This window comes from Panthera tigris, chromosome C1 (assembly GCF_018350195.1).
Source record: "Panthera tigris isolate Pti1 chromosome C1, P.tigris_Pti1_mat1.1, whole genome shotgun sequence".
NCBI lineage: Eukaryota > Metazoa > Chordata > Mammalia > Carnivora > Felidae > Panthera > Panthera tigris.
The window spans coordinates 172,374,264-172,397,027 of record NC_056667.1 but is presented as its reverse complement, the minus strand read 5'-3'; the positions used below and the strand labels follow the sequence as shown (position 1 = coordinate 172,397,027).

The window sequence follows — 22,764 nt, the reverse complement described above, 5'->3', positions numbered from 1 at the left end:
ACAATCATGCAGGGAAGCCGTATTTCTAAACAGAGACTTTGGCCAGGTTTTCCTGTCAGTGCTGATCATCAGTGCAATCTTTTCGGAAAAGACTCATCACTGAGGAAACGGGGCAGTAGTCAGTCTGTTCATAACATCCGCTTCATAGAAAAGGAAAGCAAGAAGAGGATTTTCCCAAATGTCACCATAACAGGTTAAAATGCAAACCCAGATATAACCCACTTAAGAATATCTACAATTATCTTTATTTCTTTCATTTTCCATAATTACTCACTTCCCCACAACTGTTGTCTGGGCACGATATAAACAACCTTTTCTTTACTTGTATACCTCTTCTTTCTTTAAAATACCTTCAGGCATCTCACTTGCTCTCCATGACAACCCTTAGGGGTAGGTATTACCCCCGGCAAACTTACGTCACTTGCCCAAGGTCATATCTAATGAGTGTCAGAGCCAGACCCTGGGCTTACCTCTTCTAAGTCAAATTTGCATTCCTTATACCCACAGAGCCAACGCAAAAAAGGATAAGAGGGAACAAGACCTACTTATGTAAGCATGCCCCTTGCCCCAAAGTAGCTTGCAGTGTAACCAGTATCAAACAACAAAATATATAAAAGGGCACTGTGGTAACAGAATAATGCTCCCATGCCCAAAGATGTCCGTGTCCTAATCCCCAGAACTTTACATGTGAACGTGTCCTTGCATGGCAAAAGGGACTTTGCAGATGTGATTAGATTAAGGAACTCGGAAGTGGAAGATTACCCTGGATTATTTTAGCAGGCCCAATGTAATCACAAGAGGAGGCAGAAGAGTCAGTGTCAGATGATGTAGCCTGAGAAAGACCAGATTAGCCACTGCTGGCATTTACGATGGAGGAAGGAACCACAAACCAAGGATGCAGGAGGCCTCTAGAAGCTAGAAAGGTACCAAAACAGATTCTTCCCTAGAGCCTCTAGAAGGAACGCAGCACTGATAAAAACACCGATTTAACGCAAATCCCATTTGGACATCTGACCTCCAGAACTAAAGATAATAAAATTGTGCTATTTTAAGCCACCAAGTTTAATGTAAGTTGTTACGACAACAAGAAATCAATTCAGGCATGAAGACAAAATAGAGAAAACAGACCACATCTATCCTGCTACATGAATATTCTTGATGTTGTTTTGCATCTCAATATAATACATTTTAGAATATTTTTACTTCTAAAATATATTAAAGTATACGTTAATTTTTTCTTAGTTTTCCACATCCCTATTCAGATAAATTAACTGTGTTTTCTACGTTATCAGTCATCTTCATACCCTAAATGACCTTTTGTTTCGTTAATTCCACAATGGTTCAAAGTTCATACTATTCTGTCAAATAGGGAAAAATCAGTTTCAGCCATTATGCAGACCTTGGTTAAAACCTACTAATGATGTGCAGTCACTAGATCAAAGGGTTTAAAAAATTCAAGAGGGCAGGGCGCCTGGGCGGCTTAGTTGGTTGAGCATCTGACTCTTGATTTTAGCTCAGACCCAGGGTTGGGGGATGGAGCCCCACATTGATCTTAAACCCTGCTTAAGATTCGCTCTCTCTCTCTCCCTCTATCCCTCTCCCCCGCTTGTGTTCTGTCTCAAAAAAACAAACAAAAAAATTAGTTTAAAAAAATCCAATTGTACTATTTCAATCACTACACAAGTATGTAAAATATTTGAAAGACACTAGGCTTTCCCTTTTACATTCTAGCTTTGGCTCCATTTACATATGAAGTCAAGAAAACCAGCAGGAAAAAGAAAAATAAAAAGTCACACAAAAAAATACAACTAGAAATGAAATAAAGGTTATGTTTAAAGTTAACAACAACAACAAAAAGATGAGAAGCACAAGTCAGTAGCTTGAAAGTCCTCAACAACATATGTGAGAGCAAAACTTCACAAATCTAAGAAATAAGAAATTTTAGACTGAGGTTTCCTTTTGTTCCTGCAGGCTCTGTAATGCATAAATATCATTCAAAAATCAATTAAGCTTGCCACCTTGCACTGAGTTTTCTACTAAATTAAACTTTTAATCACAGAACCCTCCATTTTCCCTTATTGTTTGAAAGGCATATGTATAATATTTTGAAGATATTCAGGGCAATATTCATCATTTCATATAACATAAAATTCTACTGAAAATAATGACTAGTAAAATTGCTGAAAGTGTTATTTTCTAGGTAACGTTCATGTCAAGTGTACTTAGTTGGGCAAGGAACCAAGGTCTACCCACTGAGATCTAGATCTTTTCATTTTTAATACAGTGTTCTACGTGTGTTAGGCTTTACAGTCAATGGATTTGGGTTGACTGCTAGGGTATTTTTTTAAAGTTTTTGTATTTATTTTGAGAGAGAGAGGGAGCGAGGGGGAGGGACAGAGAGCATGGGAGAGAGAGAATCCCAAGCACGTTCCACACAGTGTGGAGCCCAATGCAGTGCTTGAACTCAAGAACCATGAGATCATGACCTGAACCAAAATCAGATGTTTAACTGACTGAGACACCCAGGTGCCCCTAGAGTGTCTTCATTTAGATGTCTCCTCAGCTTACTTCCACTTTCATTTCTCATCATGCCCTCAATGCCCTCACACTACACATAGAAACTTTATACTCACATACAGATTCCACGTATGTGGGTCACACAGAATTACTTTTCATTCATAAACATCTTTTACTAATCTATGCACATACTGTTTCCTCTACTTGGAACCCTCTTCTATATGTAGTGAATTCCATTTCCTTTTTCATTAGCTAGATCATATGTCACCAAGTGACCTGGGAAGCCTTCCTCAAAGGCACCAGGCAGAGTTCGATACTTCCCAGTTATGCCTTCTTTATTTCGGTATAAATGTATTTGTGTCTACCACTCAGAATTCAAATAAAATAAATGTAGATTGGTCTTCCAAAAATATTTTTGAAATCTTCCCTCCTCTCCACCTACCCAAAATCATGCCCTGGAGTAGGAAGGAAAGCACACTAAGCATATTTATCTTTTTGTTTAAGAGCTTCTTTAGTTTCTTTAAGTGCTATGCTGTCTTTAAGACAAAATCCAGACTTCCTTCCTTAGCTACTACTATGTGTCTTAATGTATGTGACCAGCTACAGTGAAATCACCTTCCAACAAATTTATACACTGTCTAAGCATCCAGTTACATCTTTGGTAAACACTGAAAATAAAATTAGCCCATAAATTATTTATCACTCAGTAATAGATACACCATGTATTCTTTAATTTATTTATTTTTTAATTTACATCCAAGTTAGTTTGAATATAGTGCAACAGTGATTTCGGAAGTAGATTCCTTAATGCCCCTTACCCATTTAGCCCCTCCCCCTCCCACAACCCCTCCAACCACCCTCTGTTTGCTCTCCATATTTAAGAGTCTCTTAGATTTCTGTCCCCCTCCCTGTTTTTATATTATTTCTGCTTTCCTTCCCTTATATCCATTTGTTTTGTATCTTAAAGTCCTCATATGAGTGAAGTCATATGATATTTGTCTTTCTCTGACTAATTTCACTTAGCATAATACCCTCTAGTTCCATCCATGTAGTTGTAAATGGCAAGATTTCATTCTTTTGATTGCCGAGTAATATGTACACACACACACACACACACACACACACACACATACCACATCTTCTTTATCCATTCATCCATTGATGGACATTTGGGCTCTTTCCATACTTTGGCTATTGTTGATAGTGCTGCTACAAACATTGGGGTGTATGTGCTCCTTCAAAACAGCATACTGGTATCCCTTAGATAAATACCTAGTAGTGCAATTGCTGGTTTGTAGGGTAGTTCTATTTTTAATTTTTTGAGGAACCTCCATACTGTTTTCCAGAGTGGCTGCACCAGTTTGCATTCCCACCAGCAGTGCAAAAGAGATCCTCTTTCTCCACATCCTCGCCAACATCTGTTGTTGCCTGAGTTGTTACTGTTAGCCATTCTGACAGGTGTGAGATGGTATTGATTTGCATTTCCCTGATGATGAATGATGTTGAACATTTTTTCATGTGTCAGCTGGCCATTTGGATGTCTTCTTTGGAGAAGTGTCTATTCACGTCTTTTGCCCATTTCTTCACTGGATGATTTGTTTTTTGGGTGTTGAGTTTTGTAAGTTCTTTATAGATTTTGGATACTAACCTTTTATCTGATATGTCATTTGCAAGTATCTTCTCCCATTCTGTCGGTTGCCTTTTAGTTTTGCTGATTGTTTCCTTCACTGTGTAGAAGCTTTTCATCTTGATGAGATCCCAACAGTTCATTTTTGCTTTTGTCTCCTTGCCTCCGAAGAGGTGTTGAGTAAGAAGTTGCTGTGGCCAACGTCAAAGAGGTTTCTGCCTGCTTTCTCCTCAAGGATTTTCATGGCTCCCTGTCTCACGTTTAGGTCTTTCATCCATTTTGAGTTTAGTTTTGTGAAGATACACTATTTATTCTTAAACGATGTTTTCTTTCTATTACCTTATTTTCCAACCAAAAAGAAAAAAAGGCACCCTCTTGCTTCTATACTTTTTCTTCTTTTGAAGGACGCTAAGTTTTGTTTCCTGACACAAGCTTATAATCTATCTTTTCTTAGTTGTGTGAGAGAAGCCAGGCTTTTCCTGACTTTCACAGGCAGGAGACATAGACTCAGGCCTTCAGTTACTACCACAAAAGCTTTGAATCTCTAGCAAGTGATGCATAGAGACAGGGATGTGTAAGAAATTATTCTCCTGCTGCTGTTCCATGCTCAGCAACAGTGATTCCAGCAGCAGTAAAACACAGGACCAATGGTTCCTCTGCTAGCTTCTGTGGCCCATTTTTTAGAAAACTAGTGAGTTATCAATATCCTTCTAATAACTTCCTGTTCAGCTAAATTTAGCCAAAGTCAATTTTTATTGCTTTTCACAAAGAACCCAAACCTATATGCAAAATACACACACATGCATTCTACCATATATACCTGTATCTATATACCCTACCTCTCCATACACTACTAGCATACAATGGTGAGCAGAAATAAATTTGTTCCCTGCTTTGAAGAGCTTAGTCTAGCCAGGAAAACAAACACATCATAACATAACCAGGAAAAAAAATCAATGTAAATTTTAGCTCAATGAAGAAAAAGAGCTTCAGTTAGGGCACTAAGACTGTATAGCAGAACCTGATGGAACAGAGGAGGAGGGAAATTGGTAAAGGCTGTTCACAATATACTATTTAACACCAAGCATTTCTAGATCGGCAAAAAGCACCCTATTGTGGAGCTGGCTGAGGTCTGTTCTTTTTACAGGAAGGGCTAAAAGTCACTATTGTTTTCTTAAACAGTCCATGAAACAAAGGAGCCTAAAATACTTCATGCAGTTAGTTACCAATGTCAAACGTTGTGGCAAAAATCATCAGGGAGCCTTCTCAAGGCTCAACTGAAGTTTCAGACTCACAAAACTGCCAAAGGCCACACATAGCACCAGTCTATTTAGAGGATATAGGACAGAAGCAGACATCCCTCCCTGATCAGAGTGCTTACGTGACTTTCCCCGTGCAGTAGTGCATACATACGGATATTTAGAGCTCTTCTCTTCGCCTCACTAGGTAACAGCTCACACAGGAAGAAACAAGATATGGTGGGCAGAGAGGACCTACCCCAGCTTCAAAGCTTCATGCCCCAAAGGAATGGTACCTCTTATACTTCACAGCCATTGCTTCACAGCCATTGCTTTCAGAATTCCCACAAAGGACTGCCATTTATAAATCATTGTACTCAGGGAACCCTAGAGCTGCGTACAGCATCCCTATCATGTATTTTCAGTCTATTTACAATTTCTCCCAGTCTAAATGCAGTTACTGACCCAGGACCATTTTTAGCATAAGCAATGATATCTAGTCACTTAACCACTCAGGATCCAGTAAAATAGAACAAAAAGACAAGATCAAATTGGCATGCAGATAGGAAAGGGTTTCAGTAACCATTTTCCAACAGCCAACTACTGATAACATTCAATGTCACTGTCCCTGTATGTATTAATTCAGTTAGGCTGCATTATGCTGTAATAACAAGCGTCCCTAAAATCCATTAGTTAAAAATAACAAAGAATTATTTTGTACATGTACATCATAGATTAGTAAAGCGTCTATGCTTCACGTCTTCCTCACTCAGTGACCCAGGCTGATGGAGGCTCTATCATTTAAACTATCACTACTTACTATGGCATCTGGTAAGAGGAGAGGAAGAATAACTGCTAATCCTTCTACTCACAATTGATACACTTCTACTCATGTTTAATTGGCTAGAAAAAAGTCACATGGGCATATTTAAATTCAAGGTTTTGCCACAGTTTTAGAAACACGATACTGATGGACAGTCGTGATATCTACCACATCATATAAACCAGATATAATTAAAAAAAATGATTTTATGAATTTTATTTCCAAAGTATTAGAATCAGCATGGAGCCCTTTTAAGCATTAAAGTCTCTTCTGCACCCAGAAACACAATAAAGTAGCAGATAAACTACCTAATTTAAATTCTTCATGATCACCCCAGCAATGTATTACAGAATGTAGAAAGGTAGGTAATTTTCCCAACTAACATTGGAAAAATGACAAAGCTGGACAAGCTTGTCTGACTCCAAGGCCTATTTCCTTTTCAAGACATCACAATGTACAGCAAATATAAAGTCAGTGAAGAAAGAAGAGTCACAGGGCAAACTGTACCACAGCATTAAGAAGGTTAGGAACAATAAGGGGACATGAGAGTTCCAGTCAAAGAGCAGAGACTTTAAAATAAGGAAGGAATGGTCAGTGGAGCAAACTGTAAAAAGTCCAATAAGATGAGGGGTCCAAAGTGTCCACTGAAGCAGGTGGCTACTAACGATTTCAGTTAGAGCCACTGCTGAGTTGCCAGACTGAAGTGACTAAACATGGAAAGTGATGAAGTGGATTCAATTATCCTGGATGTGAAGAGACAGAGAAAGGAAAATGAGAGGAGATAATGTTCAAGGGGAAGCTGTTTTGATTAGGTTTTCAGGTAGAAACAATTTAAACATGTTTGAAAGTCAGGGAAAGGAAAAGTCAGAGGAAGGGAAGGGAACAGAAGGGAGAAAAGAGAAGGAAAGAAAAGAAAAGGAAATGAAAGAAAAGGAAAGGAAAAAAGAAAAAAATAGGGGCGCCCGGGTGGCTAGGTCGGTTACGCATCTGATTCTTAGGCTCAGGTCATGATCTCACAGTTCAGGTTCATGAGATTAAGCCCTGCATTGGGGTCTGTGTTGACAGCAAGGACCCTCCTTGGGATTCTTTCTCTCTCTCTCTGTCCCTCCCCAGCTCGTACTTTCTCCCTCATTCTCTCTCTCAAGTAAATATTAAAAAATAAAAAGAGAAAGAGAGAGAGAATGAAAGAAAAGGGCAAATGCAGAGCAGGGACAGAGAGAAATGAAAGAACAGGCAGTGTCCATGAGAAAGCAGAGGGAGTAAGTGGTAACAATACAAAGCAGCTTGTATTTACTGAGCCACCGCAATGTGCCAGTCCCTGTACTAAGCACATTACATGTCTGAACTCACACACACATTAACTCATTCAGCTGAACACATACCCAGGAGCAAGTCTGATGAGGACAATGCATCGGGCAGCTGGCAGTAACAGACAGTGCAAGTTAAATAGCTGTAAATGCAGAACCAGGGTTTGAGCCCAGGTAGTTCGCCTCCACAAACCACACTAATATGCTCGGCTATTGTCTCCCTTGACATGCGACTGAGATGAGGGAAAGATAGACAGAAAAGCCACTACCTCCCTTGAGATGCTGAAAAAGATAAAAAAGATATTTGTGGTGCAGAGATGTTTATATGTTTGGGCTTGGATGGAATGAGCTCCTCAGGAGAGGTGTAAGGCAAGTTTGGGGGATGCTTAAACGTAAGCATTTCTTCCACAGTCAAGACACAGTATGACAGTGTCTTTCTAGATACATGTTATTCTGACTAGCTTATTGCAATCTATATTATCGTCTTTTCTTAAAAAACAAAACAAAACAAAACAAAACCTATTTGGACAAAAATTCTAATTGTAAAAAATGAAGTCTTAATTTATATATTCCTTTTATGAGGGAAGTCTCAGAAGTTATACAACATGATTACAAAAATATCATCAGGAAAAAAGAGAACAGACCAAAAAATACTTATCTGTACACCTATAACTAAAACTTTATTTCTTCACTATAGGAAAGGCTCTTATGATCCATTCATTCACTCACCTATTCAATTTGCTGAGCACCAACTTGTACTAGGCACCAGGCATTGCTGTAGGCCCTAGGGCTACAGCAGTGAACAAAACAGATTAAAACACACACACACGCAACTGTTCTCATAGAACATACAAACTAATTGAAAGAAGGAGACATTAACTACCTTACATAAATACCTTATGTAGCAATGTGAGCATTCCAGGGAAAAATAAAGCAGAAAAGAGGACAGAGCACAAAGTGGGAAAGGGGCAATTGCAATTTTAAATAAATGGTCAGGGAATGACTGAGAAGATGGTATTTGAGCTATTCTTGAAGGTAGGGGTGGAGGGGGCACCCAATGGACATTTGAGAAAACAATGTTCCAGGCAGAGAGAAGAGCCCAAGCAAGGGTGAGGTGGAAATGTGTCTTTTGTTTATGAGCCACTGCAAAGAGACCCAATGAGGCTGGAAAAGAATGGAGAGGAGAATAGCAGAAGATGAAGTTAAAGATAAAAATAGTGGACTGAAACTCAGGGACCTCTCGGCTACTATAAGACAGATGGTAAGGTATTAGTGGAATCTGAACAGGAGTGTTATAATCGGAATGTTTTAAAAGAATCACTCTGGCTGCTGTAGAGAACAGTCTGGGAGTATCCAGGGCAGAAGTGGGGAAAACAGTGACACATACCAGCTCTCTTCCAACTGCTCCTCCAGGTTTCCTATCCACCCTGCTCTTGGCCCAGGATGTTGACCAGGATGAACTCACGGACTGCCGTGTCCCCTGGCTCCCATGTGGATTCCACCAGTGGGGAGCACACACAGGATCAAAGGGAGGGAAGAGAGTGAGTCAGGGTGGTTTTTTTCCCCTGCTCCTCCCTTCCAGTTACTCTGGACTGGCTACTGCCCTTGGACAAAAGCCACAGCTCCTGTCCTGTGGCTTTCTCCACCTAATCCTCTGAATTCTAGTACCCACTCCCTTCCCGATCTACCTTCAGGCCAAGGGGTCCAATTGTAATGAGACCTTGCACAGTACTCTTTTAAAATAGTTCTTTTACTAAAAGCTCCTCAAACTATCCCAATTTAAGCATACCATCTCTTTCCTGGCAGTACCCTTGCTAACTCAGGAGTCCAGGGCAACAGTGCAGGTGGGAGACAATGGTGGCTTAGACCAGGATGTTAGCAGCAGAATGACAAGAATCAGTTAGATTTTGATTTTCTCATAGATGTAATGTCACGCATAACTCCAGATTTTGGCATAAGCAACTAAAAGGATAGAATGCCATCAACTGAAATTCATTTCTTAAAATCACAAATCAATAGAAAATATAAGTAAATATAGTAAATAGTGGTGCACAAGAAAAGGAATGCTATGGCTTACAAACAAATGCAAAGATGATTAATCTTACCATTAAAGGAATGTAAATTAACATAATCATATAAAATATACATAAATAGATACATAATATGGATAGGATAATTACAATATAAAGTTGACAAAGATAAATGTATGATGATAAATGGTGTTGTCATGGATGTCAGAAAAGGAGGAATTGTAAAATTCTTCCCATTGTAAAATCGGGGGAATGTAAACCTCTGTGAAGAATAATTTGCCACACCTATCAAAACTTCAAATGTACATATTTAAAAATGCTCTGCTAGGACTTTATCCTACACACATACTCACACATTTGCATAAATACATACATATAAGATTTTTCACTACTGCAGTGTTTATAATTACAAAAGATTAGAAACAATCTAAATGTCCAGCAACAGGAAATACAAGTTAAATAAATTAGGCTATATACACTAAAGAATAAATACCATCAGGGGCGCCTGGGTGGCGCAGTCGGTTAAGCATCCGACTTCAGCCAGGTCACGATCTCACGGTCCGTGAGTTCGAGCCCCGCGTCAGGCTCTGGGCTGATGGCTCGGAGCCTGGAGCCTGTTTCCGATTCTGTGTCTCCCTCTCTCTCTGCCCCTCCCCCGTTCATGCTCTGTCTCTCTCTGTCCCAAAAATAAAATAAAAAACGTTGAAAAAAAAATTAAAAAAAAAAAAAAGAATAAATACCATCAGTATTTTGCAAAGAACAAGATAAACTCTTGCTTATATATACATATGGAAAGGAAAACTCTACAAAAGATTTATATTGTTGGGAGGGGTGGGGAGGAGTCAAGTGCTTAACAGAAATATTGAGTATATTCTTATTTGTGAGTCTTTTAAGGATATACACATATGTGGGAGTAAGAAAATTCTAAAGCGATCAAAGAAATTGTTTAGAACAACTGCCTCTAAGCAGGTTGATGTGAGAGACTCCTTTTTTTCATTGTATACCCTTTTTGGACTGTTTGAAATTTTTTTTGTACCAAGTGCATATATTAATTTGTTAATAAACAGAACAGTATATAAAGCTAAATTTAAAAAAAAGCAATAAATAATCTTGTGTTCCATAAAAACCTATGGTGTTGAGTACAGAAATATATCTGAAAAGTACAACCTATCAAAACTAAAGTATGGTTTCATTTTATTATTTTCTTATTTTGCTAGAAGATATAAATGCCCTGACCCGTATTATTTTGAATCACTGGTGTTTCTCCATTTGTAGTCAAATAGAGCCTATTGACATACTGTTGGGGTTTTCCAAATGTCAGCCATATATGGAAAATACAACAGGGCTTAATGTAGATGATTTCAAATGGAAAAAAACAAATATGTGACCTGATTTCTATTAAGAGTTAACTTAATGACAGACACTCATTTTGGCACTGACCAGAATGCCAAATGGAACAGCCTACACCATGATTCCTGTTTCACTAATATTATAATTCCCAGAACTAATATATTTTAGAACTAGCAGGAAACAACAATATGGAAAAAAAATTAGTTGTCTTTAGGCTTATCTTAAAATATTCTCTCAAAGCCAGAAAATCAAAATTGTTAAAAAAAATTTTGTAAAACTATTTTACCAAAAGAATGCCACATTATTTCTTTGAAGATTCTCTAAGTTTGCACAAATGTAGACAAATATACCAACACAAATGTGTACAGGATTCTATATATTTTATTTCATTGATGTAAATGTAAAACTCAACTTTTTTCTTCCCATCTTCCTCATGCTATTTTTCTCCTTTCCACCACAGTCTTGTCTGACACAGAAATTTGTCCCTATAGAGAAGATTTTAATGTTATCCAAACCATAATGCATAATTTATCCAAGAAATTTTGGGTAAGAATTTTTTTTTTTTAAGTCAACCAAATCTACTTGAATACAAAAATTCCTCAACTGGTTTTGGTAGCACCACTCAAGGTTTTAGATTATTTCATGATTAGGGACTTGATGTATAATTGTCAATAAGTCGCACTTCAATTTTGCTGACAAAGAAAAAGACAAAAAGCCTTGTTCCTTCTTCTCAGAAGAGACAGAAAAACACTTTAATATACTTCCCCAGATTTCTGCAAATTCACACAGTTTGAAACTGAAGACATCCAAAGCAGTGAAAATACAATGTATTTTTAAGACTTTTATACATATATGACAAAATTGTAGGAAAAATGTTAAGTCTTTTGTCTTCATGTAACCTTCCTAGGGATCTGAAGTGCTTATATAAATTGTTTTATTAAGTTGTTACATTTAAGCTAAAGTAAGTTCTTTTAAAAATTAAATGATACTAAATAAATATCTAATGGGGGGAATGAAGGGGTTTCGGGACAGCACCCACACCCCCCCGCCATGTGCCATTTTGGCATATGGATTATTTTGAGCTGAAGGTACTTGAGATCCTGTGGACTCAAGAGACTTTTGTCGCTCCCTTAACCACACAGATGAAGCTAAATTGAGTATTTTTCTCAGAATACGGGTTATTAACAGAGACAAACTTTATCTGAGTGACCCATCTGTATGCCAGGGCAAACATCTAATTATCAAACATCTGCTTCTCTTATTATCACTCCATGAAATGCATTTCTTTCCTCTGAAATCCCAGACCCCTAACCCCTTTCTCCTTAGTTCAGGATGACATATTATACCTCATTCTGCCTGTCTTCAGAATTTCCATGTCTATATGGATTCCCCATGCATACATGCACCTATTAATTTTGATTTTCTACTGTTAATCTGTCTCCTGTCAACTTGATTCTTAGCCCAGCTAGAAGGGCCTTTAATGGAAACAGAAATTCTTGCTCCCCAACAGGAGGGAAGGGAAGAGAGGGTAAAGGAAAAGGGGCCACTGTTGCAATATTTACCTGTGGCATCGAATTCGATTGGCTGGCACCCGCGGTGAGAAGACCAGTCACACTTGAGGACTTGCCCTCCTTCCACAATCCCAGGCTGGGTAGTGTTTGCTTTGGGTGCTCCCACCAGAAGAAACATCCTGATAAAATACAAAAGGGAAGATAAGATTTTAAATGGCACAAAGCATAAACAGTAACCTATGATTTAGAAAGAACAATCATTCTCTTGCTATTATACACAATTATTTTTAACCATTCACTGAGGGCATAATCTATCTTCTATATTCATTTGATGCTCTTACATACATACATTATTCAATACAGTTTATCCATGCTAATAACATCTTATAAGGCAACTTCAGAGTGACATGTCATTTAAAAATCTGTGCTGGTCAAACTGTACACTTTAAACATATACAGTTTATTATATATCAACTGCATCTCAAAAAAGCTGTTAAAAATGTGTGCTGGCTAGAATCTGGGACAGATGTTTTGATTTAGGGTTTTTTGAATGGTTTTTTGTGTGTGGTCTGCCATAGACTTTCTATATCCTGAACGCTAAGCAAAAATGAATAAATAAATAATTCTAAAGTATTGTAATTCTACATACTATCATTTTTTTCTTTTTGAAAACATATCTTGTTTTGGAACTACTGTACTTCAGTAATTTTTTTTTAATGACTAATAAATTTATCTTTTCAGAGGATTAATCTAGTCAATCCTGGCCAAAGAATAGGATCGCTATTCAATTTCTTATCAGGATAAAATAAGCAGGAGACAAAATAATACAGAGTCCAGTTTTTAAGCAAAAGAGACCTTTTCATTAGTTTTTTCTATTCATTCAGAAAAAGAAACAGCTTGAGTGTCTTGTCTACATAGAGCACAGTGCTGGGCACTGGGGACAACACCATGAATAAAACAACCTTGTTTCCTGCTCTCAGTGGTGTTTACATTCCCTTTGGGAAGAAATAGAGAACCTGACCAAGAAAATCAGTCATGCTTACAAATGCTGTGAAGGAAAAACTTCTTTACATAAAGGAAAGTAATCTTGAAGGAATGGAGGGGAAAGACTTACTTTACATAAGGAGAAGTCAAAGGAAGTTTTCCGTAAAGAAGGAAGAGGAAAGACCTCATTTAGATAAAGTAGCAAGGAAACTTATTTTTAAATAAACCGAGATGTACAGGATTAGATGGTCACCAAGGAGTGTTTGTGTGTTGGGGTGGGGGGGAGGGGTTGGGGGGGAAGGCAAGGTGAGAAAGGTGGGATAAGGGTGTGGCATGAAGAAGTAGATGGGAGCACCCCGGGCAGGGGGACAAAGACCCTCAGCAAGAAAAAGATCAGTGTTGGAGAGTTTCAAGAAAAAGGTGTGGCCGAGGCAAAAGAGCAAGCTAAGAGTGACACATGATAAAGGTGGGGAGCTTGGCAAGAACTAAATCAAGCAGGGCTGTTCAACTAATGTAATACTCTTGGATTTTATCATAAGGTCCATGTGAAGCCTTTGCATTTTTTTTAAGCAAAAGAATGACACGATCTAATAGAGAAAACTATATTTGGTGCCTTCTGGGGAAAGGATTAAGGAGGGAGGGGAACAAAATGGAACAAGGAAAGTAAGAGACTTTCAGCAGGGAAGGGAGGAGATAATAGTGACCTAGATTGGGAAGGCGGGTGGAGAAGGAGATGGGTGGGCAGACTTTGGAAATAATCTGGAATAGAATGAACAGAAATAGCTGGTGGCTGTAATATGGGGGAAAGGGAAGATTAAAAAATGTCACCCAGGTTTCATTCTGGAGTGCATGGATGGGACAATTTACTGCACAAAAAGAAAAAAGGCTGAAGAGTAAGGAAGCAGAAGGCAGATTAAATATTTACAGGAAAACCAAGAATTCAGTTCTCAATGTTACTCTGAAGTATCTGTTAGACACCAATTGGTAGTCCGGAGCTCTGAGGAGAGTTTTGCTTCAGAGATCATGTATTGAGAATGTCAACTTAGAGTAGATGGGTTCATGCCGGGAAGCTTCAGAAAGAAGAGAGGCAAACAGTGAGCTCTGGGGAGCAAGAGCCTTTAGGAGTCAGGTAAAGAAAGAGGATATAGTAAAAGAGAATGAAAAGAAACTGATTGAAGTATAAAAGAAAACAGGATATAGTTATACACGGAAGGCCCTCAATAAATGCTACCACCATTATTATTTCACTTCCTCATTAAACATTTAGTCACTTAAATTGTAGCATAGAAAATACTTCACTGCCTTTCCTTTTTTTTTAAAGTTATGAACAAAGCTACATTTTAATATGAAATGTGCTCATTTTAACTTTTACTTATCAATTTCAATTTCATTTCTTCCCGGTGGTATCTGCTAAATCATACTTAGACTCATCAAGAGCTGGCTGCATGACTGACTGGCTGGTTTACAGGAATCCTGCTTTCTGATATTCATCTTAAAACTCCATACTCGGGGCGCCTGGGTGGCTCAGTCGGTTAAGCGTCCGACTTCAGCTCAGGTCACGATCTCGGGGTCGTGAGTTCGAGCCCCGCGTCGGGCTCTGGGCTGATGGCTCAGAGCCTGGAGCCTGCTTCGGATTCTGTGTCTCCCTCTCTCTCTGCCCCTCCCCCGTTCATGCTCTGTCTCTCTCTGTCTCAAAAATAAATAAAAACGTTAAAAAAAAAATTAAAAAAAAACAAAAAACTCCATACTCAATAAAAAAAAAAACAACACTCCATACTCAAAATAAAGGCAAAACTCCCAACCGAACCACACCCTGTTTAATAAAGCTTTATGCAGTCATATTTGGCATCAGTAAAACATCAATGCTGGCTCCTTCTCATCACAACCAACTTAGTTTTCACTCAGCAGGAAAAAAAAAAAAGGCTATGAGTAGGAGAGGCCGTACCCCCATGAATAAGAGGGCACTCAATGTCATCCAGACTCCTTTACTGCAGGGGAGCTGGTTAATAGCTAAAATATTTATGTAAATAAATATAATTTTATATTATAAATATAAAGAATTTTCCATTTCAAAAGGTCAAAAATTTGGCCATACACATCATAAAACTTCCCCTATTCATCTGGATTAAATGCTTTTTTTTTAATTTTCTTTCAATGTTTATTTATTTTGAGAGAGAGAGAGAGAGCATGAGCGGGGCAGAGGCAGGAGAGAGGGAATCCCAAGCAGGCTCCACACTGTCAGCACAGAGCCCCACGCGGGGCTCCATCTCATGTGCCCAAACTGTGAGACCATGATCTGAGCTGAATTCAAGTGTCAGACACTTAACCGACTAAGCCACCCAGGTGCCCCTGGATGCAATGAGTTTTGAGTGCGTGATAGGGAAAAGAACATTTCAGACAAGTATACTTTTCAGGGTCTACACCTGAAAAGGCTGGGGTCAAGTCCTGCAATAGTCCTAATAACCATAATACAATCACAGGTATACATATGATTTCAGTGCTGGGTAACAGCCAGGTTCCAGATGAGGACCAAGGAGGTGGTTCTCAGAATTTGCCTAGAAATTTCCAAGAAAAACTCATTTCCTGACCATCATCACATTGCACATTATAGAATCTTTTATAATTATTTTTAATCAAAGCTATTCTTCCTACCTTATAATAAATTGCTTCCTTGAGGGGTACCTGGGTAACTCAGTCGGTTAAGTGTCCGACTTCAGCTCAGGTCATGATCTCAGTTAGAGCCCCTCATCCGGCTCTGTGCTGACAGATTGTGTGTCTCCCTCTCTCTCTCTGCCCCTCCCCCAGCTCACACACTCCCTGTCTCTCTCTTTCTCTCTGTCTCTCTCTCTCTTTCTCTCTCAAAGGTAAATAAATATTAAAAATAATAAAAATAAATAAATAAATTGCTTTCTTGAAAGTAGGAGACTCTAATTTATCTTTGGGCCTGGCACATAACAAGCACTCAAGAAAAGTTTTTTTAATTGACAGGTAGGTAGCAAGTAAATTCGATAGTTACAGGTTTCAATCTTAAGAAAGCCCTATGTAAATAGCCATTTCCACTACCACCAAAAATCATCCTCTATTAAACATCCAATTATTTAAATTACCCTTACAACAATTTCTTTACATACATATTTCTTCTTAATTTTGGATTTCAGACACTTTCTTTACTTGGGCACTATGAGAGAGGGCTGGAAAGTTACCCGCAGTAAGGGACTTCAGCAAAGACACAAAAAAGGACGTGGTAGGAGGGTTCTGAAAGAAAACTGCACTCCACTGGCAGCACAAAGTTCGCATTCCTTGGATAAGACCATGAACATGGCTGCTGCTTTTCATCCGGCCATTTGAACGTTGTAGGCATGAAATGATGGGTAATTAGATGTACTAACATGGGTGTTCGTTAGGTTTTCCTAAGCATACTTTCATGTGCAGTCTTGCACATTGGTGAAATGCCACAGAAATGGTAGAATAATATAAAAGGAATGTGTGAGCACTGTTAATTTCTAAATGCTAGGTTAATGGGGGAGAAAAAAAAGCTGAGGAATAAAAGTACTTTGTCCAAAGTGTCAACATGATATTTACTTTTAAAGAATATTACAGAAAGTTTTTAAAAAAGAAAAATGGGGAGATGGAGACAGTAAACTGCCTTAGACAAATGTTAAGTCCTAAGAAGGAGCTATATAAAGAGAAATTAAATATTTATAGAGAATAAAAAGTAAAGGATGATAAAAGATGATATTTGAGAAAATTAAGGAATATAAAAGCAACACAGACAGAAAACAAAAACAAAAACAAAAACAGACAGAAAACAGAAAACAAAAGCCCCATTGATGTATTAGGAAGATGAATTTTACATCACGTATTTTTTTACTAGAATAACAAAATAGCCTGCTAATGAAATGCTTTATAAGAATTAAGTAATTATTGAAGTTCATCTAAGAATGTCTAACTAATGTCTGTAACAGCTTAATTAGGGTAAGAGAAGTGACAGAGCTGAAAAAATTTGGCAATATAAACAGCACTGTCTAATAAGCAGTTTGATACTATAGGTTACAATTACCCGATATAAATCAACTGAGAAAGTCACTTGTTCAATATTTGAGCCTCAGCTTCCTGTATAACAATGCCCACTGTGATTACTTCTAAAAAGATTTCTGAATGTGGACAGTAGACAAAAACAAACTTAGAAAATCTGAAGGCATCATAAAAATATAAGATGATGGCCCCAGAATTAAAAACAATTAATAAACTATTCTCTGTAATAAAGTAGAAAAAAGCTATTTTCAAAAAGGCTTTCCTTTCCTCAGTTTCCTCAAAGGATCATTAATTAACTTAAATGCAAGACCTCAAGAGGAAAAAAAAGGAAGAAGGGTACAAAGTAGGGGACTTGCAACACTTCCTGACAAGAGTGGGGAGCTGGGGAAGACACTTGGGGTTAGCTGGAGCTGACAGAGATTTCGCTGATTAGCAGTGAAAATCTGAAGCTGACCAACTCCGTTTCACATGCCTGCCGCCTTCTGCTGGCAGACTCCATCTCCTCCCAAAAGTTTACCCAAGAACAGAATCAGGATCCTTATCCTCACTATTCTGGTCAAATGACTCAAGACATGTCCATCATTATGGTTTACATACACGGGCAGACTATTAATCAACATCATGCCACAAGAAATTCTGAAAGATAAAGAGCAGAGTGTGTTGGTGGGGGAGGAGGGGTAGAAGAAACAGGGAGTGAGGAGAAAGTGCAGGAGAAGGGGGGTGGGGGAAGACAGGATGGAAAACAAAAAAGGGGGAGGAGAGGTACAGGAGGAGTGGGGAGGAGAAAAAAAGAATAGATGGGGAGGGAGAAGGAAGAGGAAGAGAGAGGGAGACAAGAGGATCAGAGAAACCAACCAGGAGGATGCCTTTCGGATGCACTTCCTATCCAAAGTGGACTTTAAGGGCAGTTGCTTCAGGGAATGTGACCTTCACTACCAAGGAGAGGCAACCAGCCAAACAATGACAAGTACATTTTTTAAACCCTCCAAATGAACTAAGTTATTTGGCTGTTTCAGCACTGACTTCTCCAAGATAAAGCATGTCTAATATATCTGGCTGACTCCGGGCTGACCAGTGAATGAGCCTTCATCAAAAGCAACTTTCGAAAAATTACCACACCCGTATATAGAAAAAAATGTGTATAAAATAGCATGAATGTTTTTTCAGAGAGGTAATTCCAGTCTCAGATTTACTTTTGATTTAAAAAAAAGTGCTGCAGGGTCAATATTTATATGACATGAAACAAGCACAGTAACTGTAAATTCTAGACATTTTCTCTTTTCTTTTATAATGTCCTATAAACCCCGGGGGGCTTAATCAGGAGTAATCAACACAGAGCTTGCCTTTTAAATTATAAGGGTATAGTCTATATATGTATATTATTTATGACAAGAATAAACAACCAATATAACCAGAGCCACACAAAGTTCACAAAAATGAGCTGGCATCACTATGAGAAGGGTTATGAACATGGTTACAACGCTGAGGTGAGAAACTGTGCGTCAACATTGAAAAGTACGTGCAAGTTGTGTCAGGAAAAGGGGCTTCATCCAGGTTAAGCAGTCTGGACTTTCTCTCTGGCCATGGACGTACTGTTGAGGAAATTTTAGTAGAGTACCAGATCAAAAAGATGCTTCAGAAAGATAAAACTATTAGAAACATGTAAGATCTAAGAGCCAAAGGATGGGGAGAGGGATGAGGATCTGAGTGCCACAGACCACCCTTCTGACTAAGCTGAAATCAAGGAAGCTGAAGTCAGGTGCAGAGCAGAGATGAATGCAAGAAATATTAACAAGGAAGAATTTCTAGGACCTTCTGTCTGGTGACTAATCACTGACTAATATTAGGGGACTACAGTAGGAGAGACAAAGAAAAATAGAAAATGAGAGGGAGGAATATGAAATTATTTCCAGGGCAACAGAGAAAATGATGGCACCATTATTAGACACAAAGGTACAACTGACATCACCACTTGGTGAAAATGAGTGGAGGTAAGATGGGCTGGTCAAGGAGGAAAGATCCACAGGCTGTGGGATTATGAAGTTGAAGCTCTATTTTTAAATCCAAGATGCTGCCAGGGCAGCAGTTTTATTTTAAAAGTTTTCCAGGTGCTGCAAACAGGAAGTCAGAATTGAGAACTACTGAATGTGCTGTAGGACCTTCTGCGACCAGGGCAAACTCACCCACACCTCTTCTTGGGGTCACAGGAACATGAAGCAACTGTAAACAAGGCTTCATTAGTAAATAACGGGGGGCGGGGGGGGGGCAAGAATTCCAATCCAGTGTTGCTCATTATAGCATTATGTAAAAATAAATATATATGTAAAATGAGAACTATATACCTTATATTTGAAGAATAAATAAGAAAATTGTCCAGTTACTTTCTTCTTAAAAATTTAAAATTTGTGGGACACCTAGGTGGCTCAGTTGGTTATGCGTCTGACTTCAGCTCAGGTCATGATCTCAGGGTCCCTGGGTTCGAGCTCCACATGAGGCTCTCTGCTGTCAGTGCACAGCCACCTTCAGATCCTCTGTCTCCCTCTCTCTGGTCCTCCCCCACTAGCACTTTCTCTCAAAAATAAGTCAACTTAAAACAAATGTTTTTTTAATTTGAATCCTAAAATTAAATGGACTTTAATTTCATACCCTGTCTTTTGATCCCAACTTGCCCCCAACCTCACACCAATCCACTCTAACAAATAAAGACTGAAAACTTTTCTGGCCTCAGTGTCCTCATCTGTAGCAATGAGTTTATCTGCTTCCCTACTTCCCCTGGTGCTTTGTGCTATAGAGTGAAGTGAGATACCATAAGTAATAGTGCTTTGTGAGTTATAAAATAGGCTAATCAACACAAGATATCATTATCCTAATTAAACCTAAGGTGCAATTTTCAATTTCTCCAATTATTCCCCCAAGAAAAATGTGACTTTACTTCATGGCCTGTATATGATCTTTAAATTTTACATAAGTTTGGCAATATAGTCACTGTAAATTAATGTATATAGGGGAAAAAAATGCAGAATGCTGACTTATTATTTTTCACAATTTTAAATCACAATTTTTGTGACCTTTCACTTTAAACCTAGGACTCATGATTGAAGGGATTTCTTGAGGAGTCACCTTAATATTTGTCCTTAGTATTTTTCCTTTTCTTTAATAGTGACTCATTAGTTTTCACAACAATATGGAAATTAACTCAGTAACAATTTTTTATAACAACAAAAATGAAACATAAAATAATTCTACAGCTTGCTGGGAGTATTTAGATACCAAAAGAAACTGAAGCAACGGAAAGAGACTTCATTACTGTTGCTTCCTCGTTGATCGAGGGATTCTTCTTTTAGGAGAAAGGAGTCTTTAATAAACACTTTGTTATTTGTGGATTTTTTTTTATTTTAGAAGTTTATAATCACACCAAATAACAACAACAATAAGTGCAGCTGTTAATATAAATCACATCCTCATGTACCTTGGATCCAATGCTTGTTAAATTTAAAAGTATCTTTTACAAAATTAAGCATAATTTTACACTAAGCTTTGTTAAATCTGAAAAGCTAAGAAGAAGCCTTTGTTTGTATGTGTTTTTTTTTTTTTGATCTCAAAATTGATGTCTGTTTACGGTAGACTACATCTAGAACTCACTAGTCTATCAGTAACAAAGTCACTGATGAAGATTTCAAAATATTATACGGAATCAAAGCAAGTTCAATTTTACCTTACCATTGAAGGCCCACATGAGAGGTCATGCAACCTGTGTATTCATAATATATTCAATAACTACAATGATTAGTCAAAGATTAGCCATCCAGGCTGGCAATCAAAGATGGTAAATCTCTCATGACAACAGTTCGATATTACTGCATTTTCCATAGTAACAACACTTAAAGTTTATCATCTTTACACTGCTAAACTCAGAGGGTTTCAACTTATACCATTTACAAAACATTCCATCAGCTCTGAAGTATTTAAGCGCTAACTCTTGCTAATTTAAGTACCTACTCTTGTCAAAAGACAATATATTTTCTCAAAACTACTAGAATTTCTGCACCAATTAAAGCTAAAAGAGCACCTCTGATGACAACTAAAATCTGTACTATCAAGGCATACCCTTGAAGCTATCTGGAAACAAAAGAACTTTCAAATAACAGATAAGGCTGGCAGAATGATTAAATCAAATGAGGAGGGAGTAAATGTTGCCCAAACTTAGTGATCATTTTTTTATCATTTTGGAAAATCTGTGCTTAGGTCTGGATAGATAGAAAGCGCTGAAACAGAAGACAACAAACAAAACTGAGTTCGCCACATAAAACAATGCCTAGTTTCCACTAATTGCTTCCATACTATTTATTGCTGCAAGGTCGTCACCTTTGATGAATCAACACTCAGACAATCATCAACACCTTTGATCATCAACGCTCAGACAGTATGAATAAATCATTGAAAAATATTTAGATCACCCTCAAATTAGGCACACACGAGTTGGAAAAATGGTCCTATCAAAGTACTGGCCATCAAAATTATTCCCCTTCTACCGCTTCAAAAATAGTACCTTCAATACAGAAAAAAGAGAAGGGAAAAAATGTTAGAATTTCCAAGAGCCCTAAGAATAGTCTTCCTTCTTGAAAACAGGACTTAAACGTCAGAAGGCATCCAGTGAACACCTATCAAATCAGCATTTCTAACGCTAATATGGGGGTGAGGTGGTGAGAACGATGATGTCAGGTTCGGTCAAGTCAGAGACAACTTTGAATCCAATAGTGACATTAACTCTGTTACAAATCCTGACGGCCTTTGCAACGCGAAAACGTTAGCAGTTTGAAAACATAACTGAATTCTTAAATGCTGCAGTATTCAAATGACCCGCAGTGAATGAAAAGTCAGCAAACACCCTTGTTCTTTGTGAACAATGACCTAAATAATGAATCACTATAAAAAGAACACATGACACATTCAGTTCGTCTGTTCGCCCTCAAATGTGCAAAGGTCTGACAGTATCAGAGATAAGACACAATGAGTTTACTACGACGGTATGGTCATTTTAGTCATCAGAATGTCTGGAAAAGGAGCGAACGAGAAACGGAATCAGCCCGCGAGGCGGAAAGTGTGGGGGAGGGCTTTTTAAGTCTGCGAAGCAGGCTACGGGGAAGGCGAACTGGTACCGGAGAAAAAAGAAGTTCGGGAATGAGCCTGACCTAGCCCGAGACGCTAGCAGGGGCGGCGCGGAGTCCGGCGGGACCAGCCTTTGTTGCTTTCCCACTTGCCCCGAATTTGAAGCGCACGTCTGCTTCAAAGCTGTCCGTCCGGGGAGAGGCGAGGGGGGCACTGAGAGGAGGCGGTGGGTG

The 22,764-nt window shown here is 38.4% G+C and overlaps 1 protein-coding gene across 2 annotated transcripts in view; it reads right to left on the bottom strand.

The window, feature by feature from the left end:
- Window positions 1-22,764, bottom strand: part of ITGAV (integrin subunit alpha V) — a 114,922-nt gene that overhangs the window by 68,640 nt on the left and 23,518 nt on the right. For both annotated transcript variants that reach the window (XM_042994874.1, XM_007083868.3), the window contains exon 2: window positions 12,455-12,582. In XM_042994874.1, the coding sequence (XP_042850808.1) occupies window positions 12,455-12,582 (128 nt within the window). The remainder of the gene's footprint in view (window positions 1-12,454; window positions 12,583-22,764) is intronic.